The following is an 18,842-nucleotide window of genomic DNA, read 5'->3' on the forward strand; positions in this document are numbered from 1 at the left end:
CCGGGTATGTGCCCTGACCGGGAATTAAATCATGACCTCCTGGTTCATAGGTCCATGCTCAACCACTGAGCCACCCGGGCCTGGCACTCCATTTTATCTTTTTCATAGAATTTGTCATTTTGACGTTTATTTGCAAGCCTCCTTCCAGATAAGTAAAGGTCCTGAGGGCAGCCTTATGTCTTGTTTTTGTTGTATCTCTTGCAGTATGCCTTGGCACTCAGTATTCATTAGGAAGGGGTGAGGAGATCTGTTAGGAACCAATTATATCTAGTTCTGGTTTGAGACTCACTGTCCCAGTCAGACAAGCATCTTCATTCCTGTACTCATTCTGCATTCAGTCCATTTATTTTTTAGAACATTCTTACTGATTTTAGAGAGGGAGAGGGAGAGAGAGAGAAACATCAATGATGAGGATCATTGATCAGCTGCCTCCTGCACGCCCCCTACTGGGGATTGAGCCCACAACACGCGCATGTGCCCTGACCCGGACTCAAACCCTGACCTCCCGGTTCATAGGTTGCCGCTCAACCACTGCTTCATAAATGGGCTGAGCTCCGTCCATTTATTAGACCACCGCTTTGCACTTAGGTGCTGAGGATGAAAGGAGTCAGCGCGAGATGTGGTAGACTTGATGACAGCAGCTATGTTTCCGAACAGACCCTACAGGGCCAGGTCGAGGTCACCTTCCCCCAGGGATCTTGGTCTGAACCGCCACCCACCCGCCACTGGAGACCAAGGCGACCTCTGCATTCCCCCGCCCAGCTGCAGGGGAGCAGCCCCTCCCCGCCGGGTCCGGAGCCTGGACCGGGGAGCGTCCAGGGACGTGGCCACGCTGGTGAGATCAGCTCTGGCGTCTCTGGGGGCCTAGACTCGCGCGGCCACGCTCGCGGGGGACCTGGGACCCGAGCAGGAACCAGCGCGCCGCCCGGCGGGTGGGCGGGGTGTCTGCGGCCGAGGCCCGGCCATCTGCCGCGAGGCCAGCGCGGCTGGCGGCCGGGGGCGGGGCCGCGCCGGGGCGGGGCGCGCCGGGGCCGGAGTTGGGGAGCGGGCCGGCCGCAGCCCAGAGCCGGGAGGGCCACGGCCGCCGGAAGAGTAGCCGTCGCCAGCCGAGCCGGGAGCGTGGGGAGCGGAAGCGGCGGCCGCGGCGGCGGCAGGCGGCGCTGGGACCCGGGAGCGGCCGGAGAACAAGGGAGCCGGCGGTGCGGCGGGCGCGGGGCTGGGCTGAGCCGCTGGGCCGCGCCGAGCGCCGCCGCCGCCGCCCGAGAGGCCCGGCCCGGCCGCCTGAGCAGGCCGCGCGCGGGCCGCCGGGCCCGAGGCCGGAGCCATGGGCGAGACCAAGATCATCTACCACCTGGACGGGCAGGAGACGCCGTACCTGGTGAAGCTGCCGCTGCCCGCCGAGCGCGTCACCTTGGCGGACTTTAAGGGCGTTCTGCAGCGGCCCAGCTATAAGTTCTTCTTCAAGTCTATGGACGACGATTTCGGGTGAGGATGGCCCCCGCCTCGCCTCCGGGGGACCCCGGCCCCTCTGGCTTCCAGAGGCCATTCGGCAGTTGGCGCTCCCCCGGCTGCACTGGCTCCCAGCCCCGCTCTGGATGCTGGGGGCCCTCGGCCCTTTGCTCCCCTTGCTTGTTGCAGACCCGGGAGTCCAGCCTCTCTAGGGGCGCTCCTTTCGCTCTCGTTTAGGGGGGCGTCCAGCTCCCCAAGAGCAATCAGGACCAGCCCAGGAAGCCCGCTCACCTCTGAGACCAGCGGCTCAGACACACACACACACACACACACACACACACACACACACCCCTCCTCCCAGTCCCAGAGCCCGAGCCCCCCACCCCCTCCTGCCCAGGGGCCACCTTTTAAACCCAGACTCGGGGTGTTTGGCACTCGGCCCTCTCCCTCTCCCTCTCCCCAGCTCCACACTCCGAGCCATATTTGGAGCACCGAGCATCCCAGCGCTGTGCTGCGGGGCTGGGAACTGCGGGGAGGGGGAGGCGAGGGGTGCCCGGGCGCCAGGCTGGCCGCTCAGGCCTGCAGACCGGGAGCCTAGCTGCTCCCCGTTTCCTTGCGGGGTGTGTCGGAGGTTGTCAAGGGAGCAGAACGCCTGACCCCGAAGGAGGAGCCCGCACTAGCCCAGGTGCTGATTGCCGACCCGGATGGGGGCCTTTTCCCTCCAGGGGGTGGTCTTGGAAAGGGCCTCGGAGCCGGTAGGAGGGCCGGGAAGCGTCCCTGGGCGCCCACCTCCCCTCCCTGCCGGCCTGGTGCCCTCCTCCCCCAGCCGTGGGCTCTGGACAGGCCGAGTTTGGAAGCAGCGACTTCCCCTTTAAGAAGGGATGGAATGTTGGAGCCGGAAGGTTCCTTAGCAGCTGGCCTGGGAGGGGGAGCCTGGCCATCCCCGCACACACACCCCAACTCCTGGGGGACTGGGGGCGGGGAAGGCCCCCACACTAACTGGGCGCTGGGCCTGGAGGCCTGTGGGGAAGCCTGGAGGCAGCCTCTGCAGCCCTGGCCAGAGGCCTGCGCTGCTCTCAGCTGAGGCCCCAGGCCGAGTGAGGGAAGACATTCTTCTCCCCAGTGTTCCTGTGTCCAGCCGCCGGCTTCTCTCCCAGGGCCCCGGCCCTCCTGGCCCTGGGCAGCGAGCACCCTCTCCCTCCTTCGCCTGGCATGCTTGTTGTCACCTTTCCCTCCCTGGAACTCAGGGTTCCATGAGCCCATGAGCTCCTGTGTGTGAAAGTGCTTTTCCAGTGGAAAGTGCTGTGCGGCTTCTAACCTCCTTTCTGTTGTCAGACTTGCCCTGGGGCGGGGAGCTCCGATGTCTAATATTGCCTGGCCTCAGTCCAGAGACAGACACCCCTGCTTTCCCATCCTGGAGGTCCGGCCTCTCTAGGGACTCCCCTTTGGAAAATTCGGAAGAAGGATGAACTCATCTGCAAGGATGGGAGGGAGGGGGTGATGCCTTGGCCGGGTAAGAGAAGAATAGAGTTAGGAGAGGCTGAGATACTGCCTCGGGGTATGGGTAGGGGCAGATCAGCTGGAGTCCTGTGCACGGCCCTACCCAGGCCAGGCCTCACTGCAGTCATAGGAGGCCCCCCATTACATCAGCTCACTATTGACAGTATTGTTCTTTAAATTCACTGTCAGTCCACTCACTCTTTCTTAGCTTGACCAAATCAATAATAGGAAATCACCCATCTGATTTTCTGCTTGTATTTCTTTATAAGATATGTTAAAAATAAATGTTAACTGTTGAATTAAGCAGTGTGCATTCAGGTAACGCCTGAACACATCTTGTATATGTCGCTGGTACTTGAACCATCCTTGGTAAAGTATCAGAGTAGGCCATTCTTACAGGGTTGAGAACAATGCTAAAAATGAAATGGAGGAGATTGATTTTGGAGATTGATTTTGTTTTTATCCCCAGAAGGATTAATGAGCAGACCTGGTAGAGGAGTGTGTGTGTGTGTGTGTGTGTGTGTGTACACATACACATTTAACAAAATCTTTATGGCACTTACAGTGTACTAGGCACTGATCTAAGTGCTTTTCTAATTTTTACTCATTTAATTCTCTTATCAGCCCTATGAAGTAGGTAGTAATACCATCAGTTTACAGATGAGGAAATTAGAGCACAAAAACCTGAAGTAACTTACCCAGGTCACACCGTCTGGCTAGTTAGTGGCAAAGCTTGGTTCAACATCAGGAATCTGGCTCTAAAGTCCAAGGCCTTAATCCCACTGTTGTAGGTATTATTATTAATATCACCATTTTACAGATGCATCCTCTCTGAGGGAGATGCTGAGCCTTGGCAAACTGTAGAGGTGATAGGGCTGCCACCTATCCTAGCCCCATAAGAAGAGGTCAGGCATACTTACCTGGCAGGGGAGATACCATGATCACGAAGATGGTTTCCCCAGGGCAAGGCTTACCCATTGCACTCCGGGTATGCTGACTCCTGCGATTTCCCCAAATGTGGGAAACTCGACTGCATAATTTGTGGTAGTGGGGGACTGCGTTCGCGCTCTCCCCTAAAAAAAAAAAAAAAAAAAAAGAAGAGGTCAGGCAGAGGCCAGTGACCCCTACTGACAGATGGGCGGTGGGTCAGAGGAGGAGGGCTGCTGCCTCTGCTTCCCCTCCAGGCTCACCCTCTGAGATGCTGGTTTGTGAGGGCTCCAGAAGTATTTGTCAAGCTCAGGGTAGGCCCACCCTCTTAAATTATTTGGGAAATGGAAGAAGAATAAGCATTTTTACCACTGAGGAGATAGTGTATAGAACACGGTACCCAATGCTAGAGTGGCCTTGAGCTGTGGGAAGGGGCAATATGGGAAGTAGAGTCACTAACTATGTTCCTCCTGCTCCATGTCACACTGTCCTGCCTCTGGGCCTTTTGCCTGGAACACACTTCTTCCCCCTGCTTCTCCATGTCCAAATTCTCCTGTCCTCTGGGTTCAGCTTTTAAAGTTATGGTATTTTATCCTATTTGTGCATACACCTGCTCCTAGCCAGGACTTGACATCTGTATCACTCAGCAGGTGTCTGTCCAATGAACACCTCTGCTGGTCTTCACTCTGACCACTTCCCACCTGGAATATGCTTATGTGGACTGTCCACTGGACTGTAACCTCAGAGAACAAGGCAGGCTCCAGCTCTGATGCTGCTTGAGGTTTATACAACGGCAAGCACGGGATCTAAAACTCACTGGGCACTCTCTCAGCAAAGGCTTCTTAATTGCATGAACGGTGAATGATGAGCAGATGTGTTTGGTTCCAGCCCTTGCAAACTTACTCCTAATTAGAAAGAGAGTATGGATCCTCCTGAAAATTCACAAAGTTAGAAACTAGCTTTTATGGGATGCCTGGACTGTGCCAGGCATTTACAAATCCCATTTACCAGGATGAGACAAAGGCTTGGAGAAGTTAAGAAACTTCTCTAAGATGGGAGGGCTAATAAGTAGCAGAATTGGAATTTAAACCCAAGTTTGTGAGAGTGTGGTGTGTGTGTTTGTGAGAGTGGTGTGTGTGTGTGTGTGTATGTGTGTGAGAGTGTGGTGTGTGTGTGTGAGAGTGTGGTGTGTGTGTGTGTGTGTGTGTGTGTGTTCACGCGTGTGTGCTCATGTGCAGTGGAACCCTGAGCCATTTAGCTCCACTTGGGAAGGGGGGCTTTCTGAGGCTGATCAGCTGATCATTATGAGTCAACAGAGCCTTGGCGACCTGTCAGTGACCCCCAGAAAGAGAGGAAACATCTGTAGCTGGAGCTGTGTGGTGGGGCCTGCTGGGGGAGAGGGTTGTGGGGACACAGCCACGGTTTCCACCACAGGGAGACCCTCTCTGAAGCAGGTCACAGAGTCCCTGCCATGTGTCCCACACACCTTCTTCTCCTTTTGAGCCGCAGGTCCCACAGGGGGCTGCAAGCTTAGGGTGTCCTGTGGCTGGACTGCCTGACAGGTCTGAGCTACCTCTCTCTTTCCCTCCTCTCCTGCCTGTTCTGTCTCCAGGCTTTCTGCCATGATGGCCCTGAGCAGGATGATTTGAGCTGCTTTCTCGGGGTCGTTGTGGGGCTGGAAATGATGGAGGAGCCAGGGCTGGATGGGAGGGAGGAGGGTAGGCTCGGCCTTCGAACTTGGCTGTGAGTCCAAGAATGTGAACATCGCAAGGAGCCAAGCACGTTCCCAGTTCTGGGCAGAACTTCTTCAAGAACAGGGAGACTGGGCTTCGCAGCCTCCTTCCTTAGTGTCTTCTCTCTCTGCTCACAGCTCCAGGCATGTGTCTCCCTCTTGCCCCTAATCACATCTTTCCAGCTCTGTCCTCCTGGGGGACCTCAAACTATTCCAGTTTCTTTCGCTGGCCCCAAACTGTGGTCCTAGTCTGACTTCTTGCCTCACTGCATGCCTGTGACCACATCCCACCCCCACCCCCCATGCCTCACATCACTGCCTCCCCTACCTCACCTTCCACACAGACCCACATCACCTCTGTCATTGTACAGGAGAGAATGTGAAATACTGTCCAAAGAGTGTGGGATTTAGAGTCAGACAAGCTTGGGGTTGAATTTCAACTCTGACATCTTCTAGCTCTGTGGCCTTGGACAAGTTACTGAATGTTTCTCAGTTCCTTATTCATAAAATGGGGATCATATTGTCTACGCAATGAGGCTGGTGTGAAGAATATATATTATCACTGTGGGGAGATAAGATGGTATAATTGGTAGGAATAAAGCTTGGAGTCAGGCTGATGAGGATTCAAATTCCAGCACGTCACTGATTAGTGGTGTCACTATAGGTGAATTTCTGAACCTGTTGAACCTTCGTCTCCCTATCTGTATCTTATATATAGCATTGCTCTAGTAAATGAAATGATACAAGTAAAGTGTTCACTTAGTGCTTGGCCCATAATACATGCTCAATAAATGAGAGCAATTGTTACTATTATCATAACAGCAGTAAATGTCTTCTCCCTTTTTCTTTCCTAATTTTCTTAAATTCCTCACCCACACCTCCCAGAAGAATGTCAGGATTCCCAATTGAGAAGGGAAGGACAGTAATCAGGGTGTGCTTTTTCCTAGTTTAGGGTCAGAGGGCAAGAAAAAGTCCAGCCCATGAGAGCCTTACTGGGGATGGATAAAGCGCTCTTGAGATTCTAGGGAGTGGTTGCACTCATGGGGGACAGCGATTTGTCAGGTGACCAGGAAGGCAGCTGGGTCACCCCCACCCATGCTGTTGTTTGAACAGGCTGGTGCTGGTGGTTTGATTCCCAGTTTAGGATGGAGGAGCCCCTGAGAGTTGGGATTGTGAGGACACCTCCATTTCTACCCCAGAAAGCTCATTGACAACCTCCCTTTCCCTGCAGAGTGGTGAAGGAGGAGATCTCAGATGACAATGCCAAGTTGCCCTGCTTCAATGGCCGGGTGGTGTCCTGGGTAAGGATCCTTTCTCAACTCTCCCTCCGTCCACATTCCTGCCATGGGCTGGACGGAGGAAAGACATTGCTAAGGTTATAGCTGATGGTTTTATGTTTCAGTATCTGAACTGTCCCTGAGTTTTAACTGAACAGTTTCTGCCCCAAATTCTATAGCCTTGGTGAAAACTGGGGGAGTGGTGTGAAAGGGAAAAGGCGGCTACAGAAACATACATAGGAGGCAAAATTGGTTCCTATGCCCTTGGAGGCACTTTGCCTCAGGTTCCCTTCTGTCACCTGCTGAACTCTGCCTTGGACCCTTACTCTCTGCCCCCATCGCCCTTCGCCAGCCCATGCCTCCCTGACACCGTCCACCTGCCAGTGGGCCTGCTCCTCAGGTCAGCTGTCCTTGCATAGTCCTGTCTCTTTTCCCTCCGTGTCCCCTGCTTCATTCTCCCCAAGTCTTCATGCCCTGCCAGAAGCCAACTATCCTACTCTCCCTGGTGCCCTCGTGCCATACTACCTACCCATTTTCTCCCCATCAGCTGGTGTCAGCTGAAGGCTCACACCCAGAGCCAGCTCCCTTCTGTGCTGATAACCCATCGGAGCTGCCACCTCCCATGGAGCGCACAGGAGGCATTGGGGACTCCCGGCCGCCATCCTTCCAGTGAGTGTGACCTGAGGGTAGGCAGGGCCTGTGGGGAGGGCCAGGTCAGCTCAGCCCAGGGCTGGGGGAGGGAGCCCCCAGCCTGCCCCCTCCCCCACCAAGTCCTATCTTCCCTGCAGCCCTCATGCTGGTGGGGGCAGCCAGGAGAACCTGGACAATGACACAGAGACGGACTCCTTGGTGTCTGCCCAGCGGGAGCGGCCTCGCAGGAGGGACGGCCCAGAGCACAGTGCGTCTTCCCTGAACAGATGCCTTCCCCATCCCGGTGCCCTCCCCACAGCTTCCACTCAGCTGACCACCTCTTTGCCCAACTTACTGAGCTCTGGATAGGACTGGCCCCAGTGCAGCCCCTAGCCTGCCTCTCCTCCCTTCCCTCCTACACTGGGCACTGTGAACCCAGCTGCCTCCATCCCCTGCAGCAACCCGGCTAAATGGAACTGCAAAAGGGGAGCGGCGGCGAGAACCAGGGGGTTATGACAGCTCGACTACCCTCATGAGCAGCGAGTTGGAGACCACCAGCTTCTTTGATTCCGAGGAGGATGACTCCACCAGCAGGTAGGGCCTTGGTTTTATGAGGACTGGTGGGCAGGTGATCCCTGAACCCTGAGGATACTGGGCCCCTGGGAGGGATGTGGGCTTTGTGCTGGGGACCTGGGCCCTGCAGTGCCTCTTATGGGGCAGGGCTAGGTCAGCCTGGTGGGGAACGACTGTGGGCCCCACAGGTTCAGCAGCTCCACAGAGCAGAGCAGTGCCTCACGCCTGATGAGAAGACACAAGCGGCGGCGGCGGAAGCAGAAGGTTTCCCGGATTGAGCGGGTATGGGACCTGGGGTGCTAGGGGTGAGTGGGGCAAGGCCAGGGCTTATCCGTCCTTAGATCCCCTCCCCTTGGGGCAGTGTCTAGAACCTTAGAGGGAAGGTGGTGGCTGAAGGCTCACCTTGAGGAGGAGCTAGGGGAGAGCAGTGAGTTCCTGCCACCCCTGCCTGCTGCTCAGAGTCTCTATCTATTCCAGTCCTCATCCTTCAGCAGCATCACGGACTCCACTATGTCACTCAACATCATCACGGTCACTCTCAACATGGGTGAGTCTGGTGAAACAACACTCTTGAGTGCCTACTGTATGCCAGACACTGGGCAGACTCAAGGAGTTTAAAGAGACACAAGCTATGTTCCCTGCCTTCAAGGAGCTCTCTTTCATAAACCTAAACTGATTATTTCAGTATCTCATGATCAGGGCTATGCCAGAGAGAAGCACACAGAGCTATGGAAGCAGAGAAAAGCATCAGGGAAGACTTCCTGGAGGAAGTGATTTCTGATTGCTTCCCATTTCCCATGTTTTATCTGTTGCATTCTTGTTCTCTGATTTCTGCCCTACCCACTCTTTTAGGAGATAGCTGGGTGTAGTGAAAGAGCCCCAACTTTGTCTGGAATTTAAATGAGTTTGAATACTGGTTTTGCCATTTAATGGCTTAGAAGAGTCACTTAAATTCTCTGAACCTCAGCTGTCTACTCTGTAAAATGAGACTGAGCGTCCCTGCCTCACCTCCAGCAAGGATTAATGAAAGCCTATTGAGCATGCTGAACCCAGTGCCTGGTTCCAGTTCAATAAATGTTAGCTCTTGTCCCTTTCCACTCTTTCTAATAAGGGGCTCAGAATTTGGTTAGGAACCTTGCTCCCATCTCAAGGTCTTATTACTCCCTGTAGAAAAGTATAACTTCTTGGGCATCTCCATTGTGGGCCAAAGCAACGAGCGTGGTGACGGAGGCATCTACATTGGCTCTATCATGAAGGGTGGGGCCGTGGCTGCTGATGGACGCATCGAGCCAGGAGATATGCTGTTACAGGTACCATTGTTCACTGTGGCTGGTGGTGTAGATAGGGAGTTGGGGAGATGTACCCTCTGTTCCTTCTCATTCTTCCTACCCTCTCTACCCTATTCAGAGGCCCCTTCTTGGTGGGGAAGACCTCCTGATCCACCAAGCTTCCCTAACTCCCTCCCCAGCACAGCTGCTTATCCCATTCCTGGTCCTATTTCCCAGGTAAACGAGATCAACTTTGAGAACATGAGTAATGACGACGCAGTCCGGGTACTGCGGGAGATTGTGCACAAACCAGGGTATGGATGGGCTGAAGCATTACGGAGGAGGTGCCAGGCATTTCTGGCTATCAGGCAAGGGGCTTGGTCTCGCCTCCATACATCCTGCCCTCACTAGGGACACCCTTGCTTTCAGGCCCATCACCCTGACTGTAGCCAAGTGCTGGGACCCAAGTCCACGTGGTTGCTTCACATTGCCCAGGAGTAAGTGGATGGGGAACTTGGCCCTAAAACTGGTGTCTGGCATACACGAGCTCTGTCTCTCCTGCCTTCTGTGTTGCCCTGAATCCTCACACCTACCCTGTTGGGCCCAGCACTGGGCAGGGTGGGCAGCCCCTAACTCCTCATCCTCCCTGCAGGCGAGCCCATCCGGCCCATTGACCCTGCGGCCTGGGTCTCCCACACTGCAGCCATGACTGGCACCTTCCCTGCCTACGGCATGAGCCCCTCCCTGAGCACCATCACCTCCACCAGCTCCTCTATCACCAGCTCCATCCCTGACACAGAGCGTGAGTGTCCAACCCTGTCCCCTGGGCCCAGCAGACAGGGCCAGGTGAGAGGGACTGATGAAGGCCCATGTGGAGACTTGCTTGAAAGGCAGAGGGGCTGGAGGGGGCTCGGCTCATTCCAGCTACTTCACACTGCAGCTTCCCTCAGGGGACACCCGAAGCTCACTAAACAGTGTTTGGTTCTGAACTGGTATTGAGCACCCAGTGAGCCTCAGTTTCCTCTTGTAAAATGGGACTAAAGATGTGCGCTTTACCAGGCTCCCGGGGGTTAATGAAAGGGTATAAGTGAAGCAGGTATCACAGTGTGTGGCATAAAGTAAGCACGTAATAATGACTGCCATTTTTATTATCATAACACTCGTTATGCACTATACTAAGCACCTTCATTTACATTATTTAATTATCTTCAAACATCCCTATAAAGTAGACGTGAAAGTCCCTATTTTTACAGGAGAAACTGAGTGTCCAAGAAGTCAATAATTTGTCCAACACTGGTCCATATTTATTAGACGGTAGAACTGGAATGCAAACTCCCGTCTGCCTACCTCCACAGCCCCTTTCTGCCTGACCATTTTGCTTCCCACCCCCAGGCCTAGACGACTTTCACCTGTCCATCCACAGTGACATGGCTGCCATTGTGAAAGCCATGGCCTCCCCTGAATCCGGGCTGGAGGTCCGAGACCGCATGTGGCTCAAGATCACTATCCCCAACGCTTTCATCGGTGAGAGGGCCCCATGGTGGGATGAAGGATGGGGTGGTGGGCAGTGAGGGAGCAGGATAGGCTGGGCGCCCATAACTCCCTTGAGCTGGAACCAGGCCCACCCTCATGGCTTCTGTGAGGCCAGATGAGCCCAAGGTGGGCCTCCCAATCAAAGGTAGCCTTGCTCCCAGGCTCGGATGTGGTGGACTGGCTGTACCACAACGTGGAAGGCTTCACTGACCGACGAGAAGCCCGCAAGTATGCAAGCAACCTGCTGAAAGCTGGCTTCATCCGCCACACTGTCAACAAGATCACCTTCTCCGAGCAGTGCTACTACATCTTTGGTGACCTCTGCGGCAGTACGTGCCTCCCCACTTCCTTGCCCTGTCTTCTGGCTGGGACTGGGGCGGTGCCCAGGGGTGTGGCAGCAGACTCCAGGGAACCCAGAGGAGGGGGCAGCAGAGCTGGGCTCCCAGCTCAAGGCCTGAGTTTTGTGGTGGAAGCAGAACCCAGTTCAGCCTCTTCACCTGCCTTGCGTCCCCTGGAGGGGCTGGCATTTTCTAAGTGCCTGGCACCATGCTGATTGTTTCTAAAACATCATCTCACTCTATCACTCCTCACAACCTCCTCTCTGCCCTTGGGGAGATGGATTACTATCCCTGTTTTCAGATGAGGCAACTGAGATATGTAGACGGTAAATAGTCCACCCCAGGTTTCACTACTAGAAGCAGAGAAACTAGGCCGTGGTTCCAGGTCTTTCTGGCTCCAGAGCCCTTGTTCTTCCCACCATCTGGGTTTGACCAGGTGTGTAGTGGTGCAGAAACATTGTCTTAGCAAGGCCAGAGTTCCTATCCTTGGGCCCTGCTTAGCTTCCCAGCATCAAGCAGGGTCCACCAGGGTAGGAGCTAGGATTTGTCTGAGGCCCCATGTCCTCAGCTTCCTCAGACCTCTGTGGAGGGACTGTGCTTCAGGATGGAGCTAGAGAAGCTATCAGGACCAGGTTGTAGAGTGGGGTGGGGAATGTCCAGCCTGTGGGTGGTATGAGGCCCTCGAAATCATTTGGTCTGGCCCTGCCAAGGCATTAGGGGTGAGTTAATTAAATGTTTGAGTAAATATAACAGGCTAATTTTTAAGTTGATAATTTTGTATGGCCTGTGAATGATGTTATAAATATCCAAGTGGCCTTTGGCAGAAAAAAGGTTCCCCACCCCTGTTGCATAGGATTCTACAAGCTATAACAGGAGCTGGACTTGCTCTTGAAAAAGTGCAAAGCCAGTTGGAGTTAGTAAGCAGGAGAGGTCTGCGTGGAAGCCCTCTTCTCTTTCTGAAGCCCTTTGAAAGGGGAGTCTTCGGAACAGGACAGCATCACTCAGTGTTGGGAGCTGAAACCCTCACCCAGAAGCCACCTCTACCTGAGGGAACCTTCTCTAAGCCCAGTGGTGCTGGCTGGAGTCCAAAAACTAACTCTTAAAATGCTTCAGATTAGGTTCTAGGGACCAGAAAAGCTGTTTCTTCAGAGCACAAGTCCTGGTGGAGGGTGGGTTCCTGGCCCTCAGCTGCTCCAGCGTGGCCACATGGAGTAGATGCACAGAGTTTTGGAGTTAGACAGTTCTGAGTTCAAATCCTAGCACTACCCTTACTGTGTGAACATGAGTGACACAGCCTCTCAATGCCTCAATTTGTTGATCTGTAAGGTGGAAGTAATAGTGGAATCTATATCATAGAGCTGTTTTGAGGACGATGTAATGTATATAATGCTTTCAGCACCATGTTTAGCCCACAGAAAGTACCCTTTAAAAAGTTGTCCATTCTTCATATATTTAATTGATTCTAAGATGAACACTTACCATGCATTTCAATGTCTGAAATTGGAGTGCATCTTACAACCAGTGGCTTCTTAGACTCAATCAAGTGTGATATTGTCATCCTTAGCAGAAGTCAGCCCTGATCCCAAATTTCCAGAGACACATAAAGCTTTTCAGAAGAGCTCTAGTTTTTGCTCAAGAGACATCCTTCCATCCCTGGGTCCTCCTGGATCTTCTACCCATGGACCTGGCACCAGAGGCCCAGCTCAGGGAGACACTGACATAACAGGTCTTTTCCTTCTCACTGACTGAGGTGTCCTAAGCTGGGAGAGTGGCAAGCTCAAAGGGAAAAGCCGAGGACCTGGGGAACCCCAGGAACACATAGTCTCTCCCCTTGGGATGATAGCCTGGAAGTTGAAATAGTCACCAGCTCCTGGAACATGAGCCAAAGCAGGCCCCTGCTTACTACCACCACCACCACCCTTCATGCTAGCTGCTGGCCGTGACAAGTTCATGGCTTGGCTGGAAGACTTCATTGGCTGCTTGGGCCCCCTTGGGCCCCCTCTCCTTATCTCTTCTCCCCTGGAAGGTTGGGCTGGCTTACTTAAGGGCTTGGAGCAAAGGGCTCAGTCTATATCTGGCAGGCCTCTGGGACCTGGTACAGATGGGGTGTGAGTAAGGGGTGTCCAAGGCAGGTCATTAGTCCTAGTGGCCCCTTAAACTCCCTTCCAGGTAGTTCTAACATTAGTGGGGGCATCCTTATCCTTAACATTTACTGGGGGAGCCAGAGTCGGGAAAGAAGTAATGTTAATACAATGAAGAACCACGCCTCCCTGGGAATGGGGTGGAGAGCACAGACGAGGCACCTAACTTGTTCTCTTTCTGGGCCCTTCCCACCCCACTTCCACCCTCCCCAGCAGCACCAGGAAATTGATTCTCCCAATGGCCTTCTGTATGGGAAGGTTCTGAAAGGCCCTATGTTCATTCTGGTTTTTAATGGGTATTTTTTTTTTTAGTGTTAGGTGAGAGGGGAGGGCACAATTTCACCAAACTGCTTCCTACTCCTTACTAATTTCCTCATCTGGAAATGTAAAAAAGTTAGCAATTTTTAGCTTCTGTTCTGGCTACAGTTTAGGTTGAACTCAAGCTGGTCATTTAACCTCTCTGGACTGCACTTACTTCATGTGAAAAAAATGTGCCTAGCAACTTCTTCATAGGGTTGGGGTAATATTTGTATGAGATAGTGTTTTGTATTGTGCCTAATGAATTGCAGGTATGCAGTACCTACCTGATCGTTGTCTGAGGTGTCAGCCTCCTACATTCCTCTACCTTTTACCCTCCAAAGTCAGCAATTTTCAGTCTTTTTCATCTCATGGCACATATAAGTTAAATACTAAAATTCTGTGGCGCACACACAAAAAAATTGTTTTGCCAATCTGACAAAAAAGATCGGTATAATTTTGACTCACTCACATGGGACCGTTATTGTTGTGTTGGCCACTCTTTATTTGAGTCTAAGGAAAAAGAGGTCAGAGCCCCTCACTAGTCAGGTACTGCCTGTTTTAAAAATTCTGGTGGCACACCAGTTGAAAATCACTGCCCTAAGTGAACAGAGTGAGATTTGTCCCTTCCAGTCCACTTAGGAAGGAGGAGAAACTGCCAAAGGCTTTTCTGGGAGGTGGGTGTCAGGATTTGGCATTGAGGCTAGGAATGGTGACTGGGGCCTCCCTGAGAAGGGTTTTCCCGGGGCTGTCTGCAGGGGCTCCCTCTCTACCACCTCTTCGGGGTGGTGGAGAGGGTTTAAGAAGGAATGTGAGCTCTCTGGCCTATGCCTCCTCCATAATGGTGGGAAACTACCACTGCTGTTGTCATCTCATATGCATCCAATGCAGCCTAGGCTGGGACCTCCCTCCTGACAGAGGTGCAAAGGTATGGGGGAGTCCCAACATCCGGCCCTCTCCTGCCCTCCACAGACATGGCCAACCTGTCCCTCCACGATCACGACGGCTCCAGCGGTGCCTCTGACCAGGACACACTGGCCCCTTTGCCGCACCCGGGGGCTGCCCCTTGGCCCATGGCTTTCCCCTACCAGTACCCGCCACCCCCGCACCCCTACAACCCACACCCAGGCTTCCCGGAGCTGGGGTACAGCTACGGCGGGGGCAGTGCCAGCAGTCAGCACAGTGAAGGTAAGGTGGCGGAGACAGGTAAGGCGGAGGAGACCCAGGCTTCCTCGGCGAGCTCTTGAACATCCACCACCCTGCCCCTGCCTGTCCCCTACAGGCAGCCGGAGCAGTGGCTCCAACCGCAGCGGCAGCGACCGGCGGAAAGAGAAAGACCCGAAGGCTGGAGACTCGAAGTCAGGTGGCAGCGGCAGCGAGTCGGACCACACAACCCGCAGCAGCCTGCGGGGGCCCCGGGAGCGGGCGCCCAGCGAGCGCTCGGGGCCTGCCGCCAGCGAGCACAGCCACCGCAGCCACCACTCGCTGGCCAGCAGCCTGCGCAGCCATCACACGCACCCGAGCTACGGCCCCCCTGGCGTGCCCCCTCTCTACGGCCCCCCCATGCTGATGATGCCCCCACCGCCCGCGGCCATGGGACCCCCAGGAGCCCCCCCAGGCCGTGACCTGGCCTCGGTGCCCCCCGAACTGACTGCCAGCAGACAGTCCTTCCGCATGGCCATGGGAAACCCCAGTGAGTTCTTTGTGGATGTGATGTGAGCAGGGCCCCTCCCCCACTTCCATCCCACCTCTAACCTGGCCGGCTGCGTCCCTCTCTCCATCTGTCCAGTCTTTTTTACTTTGGTACCTGAAAGGGAAATAAACGGAACTAAATCCAGGCGCGCTAACTGCTCGCTGAGCTCAGCGAGGGTGGGGTGACCCACATAGCTATTGCAGCCCCTAACCTGCCAGCAGCCCCAGCTTGTCCCTCTGCCCACTAACTGCTGCACAGGACTTCTCAGGATCCTTCATGTCCCTGGGACCCGACTTGCTGGTGCTGCTCCTGACTCCCTTCACCTGTGCATACACTTCAGGAATTCAACTGTGCCCTTGAGGGCCTGCCCAGCCCCTTATCCCCACCATTTCCCCACCTCAGGTCCCTTTCACCATTCATTCAGCTACACCATCTGCCTATTAACCTCATCGCCACAAGCATGTGTCCCATCTCTGAACTGCACCACACACGCAATACTGACACCAAAAAAATACTTGCTCCATCTGCCCCTCCTCATTGTTCCTTGCCTGCTGCCTGACCGTCTCTTGCCTGCTGCTTGCACCCTAGAGTTGTGGGTCACCTTTAGTAAGTATCCATGCTATCCCTTCCTGCACTGGGCCCTTACCAGGAGCCCAGGGGGGGCCTTCGTTGCCTGATCTCTGCCCTACCCCACCCCTTGCCTGCAATTGTGTGCTGGTTCCTTCAGACCCTTAACCCTACTAACCAACAGGCTCATCTCACCTCTGGGCCTGAAACATTTCTTTTCTTTCTTTTTTCCTCCCCCAATTTTTCCTGGGCGTGGAGCAGCCAAGAATTTCGGGCTGTTTGACTTTCTGTGAGCCCCCAGCGAGGGGAGGCCCAGCCTCCGAGGAAACCAGGAACCCTGCTTCAACAGCCCCTCAGGGCTTCCCGAGGATATGCAGCCCCCACACCCACACTTCAGCATGTTGAGTCACTAGGCTTCTGGGGAGGGCTCCAGCCCTTTGCCCATATATGAGGGATTGTTCGCCTTTCCAGAGAGTGTGCGTGCTCTCTCTTTCTCTTTCACACACGTGCACACACACAGGTGCCTATGCAAGTTCACTTAAGCCTCAGGGCTGGTCCCTGCCCAGAGGGCTGGCCTCTCTCTCCCAATTTTCTCCCAGGTTGTGGGGCTGGTCCCCTGACGTACCTCTATCCTTTCTCCCCTTCCTCATAGCCCTTAAGCCTCCCCCACATGTCCCTATCATCATCCTACCTGGATAAAGCCCATATATGGGGCTCATCAGAGGGCTCCCCAGACAACAAGCAGGCTGTTCTCACCTTGCCCCCTGCATTGCACACTTTTTCCTTTTTTCACATCACCATGGTACCCCAGAGCAGCGGTTCTCAACCTGTGTGTCACAAACAATGAAAATACATCCTGCATATCAGATATTTACATTACAATTCATAACAGTAGCAAAATTACAGTTATGAAGTAGCAACGAAAATAATTGTATGGTTGGGGGTCACCACAACATGAGGAACTGTATTAAAGGGTCACGGCATTAGGAAGGTTGAGAACCACTGCCCCAGAGCATGATTGGGCAGGGGGAATTCTGCGAGTGCCAGGTTTTTGTTTTTAACCTGTTTTCTACTCTAAACAAATTATGACTGTAAGCCTCTTCTATGAATTCTTTTGGCTCACTTGGGCTCCCATATTTTCAGAACTGGGGTGTCAAGAGATGAAGTACTAAATTCCAGGCTTTGGGGCAAACCAGGGAAGGGGCATTTGGCACTCATTTAAATACTTCCTGGGGTTTTTTGTGAGTGAAGGCTACCTTGGAAATTTGACTCAGTCTTGCCTGCCTTCTAGCAGCTCTAGTTTGCTCCCAACCCAGACCGTGGCTTCTAGCCACTGGGAGGAGGGCTGCCTCCTATACTTCTCTTTTTTTTCTGACTCTGCCATGTCCAACTTTCTTGAGAATTCTTCCACTATTGCTCCTGCCTTCAGTGTTGGTGCTCCCTGTGTTCTGTCTTCAATCCACTTCTCTTTCCTATTTACTCCCCAAATGGTATCATCCATCAGGAGGTCCTTACCTGCCTTTGATATGCTGGGTATTCTCAAATCTATCTCTCCATCCCCAATTTCCCTCTAATCTTTAGATTTGTGTTTTTATTATTCACCGGACATCTTCATGGACATGTCCATATGGACTCAATGCATTTCCCCCACTTCATGAATTCCAATTCTAGTTACTTTCACAATCTACATAGGCTCATCAACTAGAAACATCTATGGACTTAAATCCCTTCCCAAATCTTACTATTCAGCAGAACATATTCATTCTACTCCAACAATCTTTCTTAAATTCAGTCCTTCTCCCCTCTGCCTCTGCTCTAGTTCACAGGAGCATGGGATTTGGAGTCAAGTTGTTCTGGGTTTGAATCCTAGCTCTACTACTTTTTGGTTGTGTGATAGGAGAGTTATTTAATCTCTCTGAGCCTCAGTTCCCTCATATGTAAAATGACGATAATAATACCTACCTCACAGGGTTGTTGTGAGGATTTAAATTAGATATTGTATGAAAAGTGCCTAGCACAGTGCCTGGCACACAGTAGAATAGGTGCTCAATAAATGGTAGCTATTATTATTATTATTATTATTATTATTATTATTTGCTCTAAATTGGTAAGGATTTAGGGTATTAATTGAAGATAAATTTTTGGGAAAGGTTAGGAGTGAAGCCTTGTGTGCTGATTCAAGGATCAGAAATGCCTGTATTTGGTCACTTGATGGCTTCAGGTTATGACCACGGTTTTAATGAAGGAGGCCAATCTTCATCCTGCCACATCTTGGCTTCTGAAAGAGGATGCTAGGGACAGTAAGGCTTGCAACCAGGTTTGCCCTTTCTTATCCTTCCTTCCTCCCATGACGGACTCAGCCCTGACTAGCAAAGGCATCAGGGTATTTCTCTGTATAGAAAGAGAAGAGCTAACATATTTCCTTCAGGTCCTGCAAGAGCCAGGCATGCCTTTCATGTTTGAGGGTTGGCTCTGTCTTCTTGGCTTGGATGTGAAGATTAACTCTGTTCAGAGAGGGAATTTCAGATCCCATGTCCAATTAAATTAAATTCACCAATGGTTTTCTAAACAACATATCTGCCTCTCACTAGAAGGCACACAGGTTCTGGCCTTGAGGAACTGACAGTAACATAGGTATAGATGAAGTAGAACACGGACATAGTCTTGAAAAGATTTATCTAGTTTCTTCCGAGTATTTTCCTCTTCACTCCCTGTTCCCTTCGTTGGGTCTTTCTTTCTTTTTTTTTTTATGTGCCTCAGGCATGAAACAGCTCTGGCCACCAACACAGTCATCAAGCTAGGATGAACTAAGGACTGTACATCTGCTTTGCCCCTGACTGATATAAGAGCAACACCACCAATCAGGTGTCTCCTTGCCCATTGCCAGGGGGTCCTTGGGTCTTTCTTGATCCCTGGA

General features: G+C 53.0%; 1 protein-coding gene, 1 non-coding gene and 1 pseudogene across 2 annotated transcripts; 2 read left to right on the forward strand and 1 right to left on the reverse strand.

Moving 5' to 3' along the window:
• The first annotated feature begins 1,022 nt into the window (after window positions 1-1,022).
• On the forward strand, window positions 1,023-17,997 carry DVL3 (dishevelled segment polarity protein 3). The gene is made up of 16 exons (XM_059687184.1): window positions 1,023-1,485; window positions 6,840-6,909; window positions 7,433-7,554; window positions 7,674-7,783; window positions 7,974-8,109; window positions 8,277-8,370; window positions 8,566-8,635; window positions 9,259-9,398; window positions 9,594-9,670; window positions 9,786-9,853; window positions 10,009-10,158; window positions 10,749-10,880; window positions 11,051-11,218; window positions 14,638-14,853; window positions 14,948-15,358; window positions 16,187-17,997. Exons 1-16 carry the CDS (start codon window positions 1,325-1,327, stop codon window positions 16,216-16,218), a joined length of 2,157 nt encoding a protein of 718 aa, XP_059543167.1. The 5' UTR covers window positions 1,023-1,324; the 3' UTR covers window positions 16,219-17,997.
• On the forward strand, window positions 3,862-4,025 carry LOC132232160 (U1 spliceosomal RNA). Its single transcript, XR_009452303.1, has one exon. It is a non-coding gene; the product is annotated as a U1 spliceosomal RNA (small nuclear RNA).
• A 675-nt stretch (window positions 17,998-18,672) lies between the features above and the next one.
• LOC132232225 (small nucleolar RNA SNORA48) lies at window positions 18,673-18,817 on the reverse strand (annotated as a pseudogene).
• Between the last annotated feature and the right edge of the window lie 25 nt (window positions 18,818-18,842).

The sequence above is a fragment of the Myotis daubentonii genome, chromosome 3, assembly GCF_963259705.1.
Source record: "Myotis daubentonii chromosome 3, mMyoDau2.1, whole genome shotgun sequence".
Lineage (NCBI taxonomy): Eukaryota > Metazoa > Chordata > Mammalia > Chiroptera > Vespertilionidae > Myotis > Myotis daubentonii.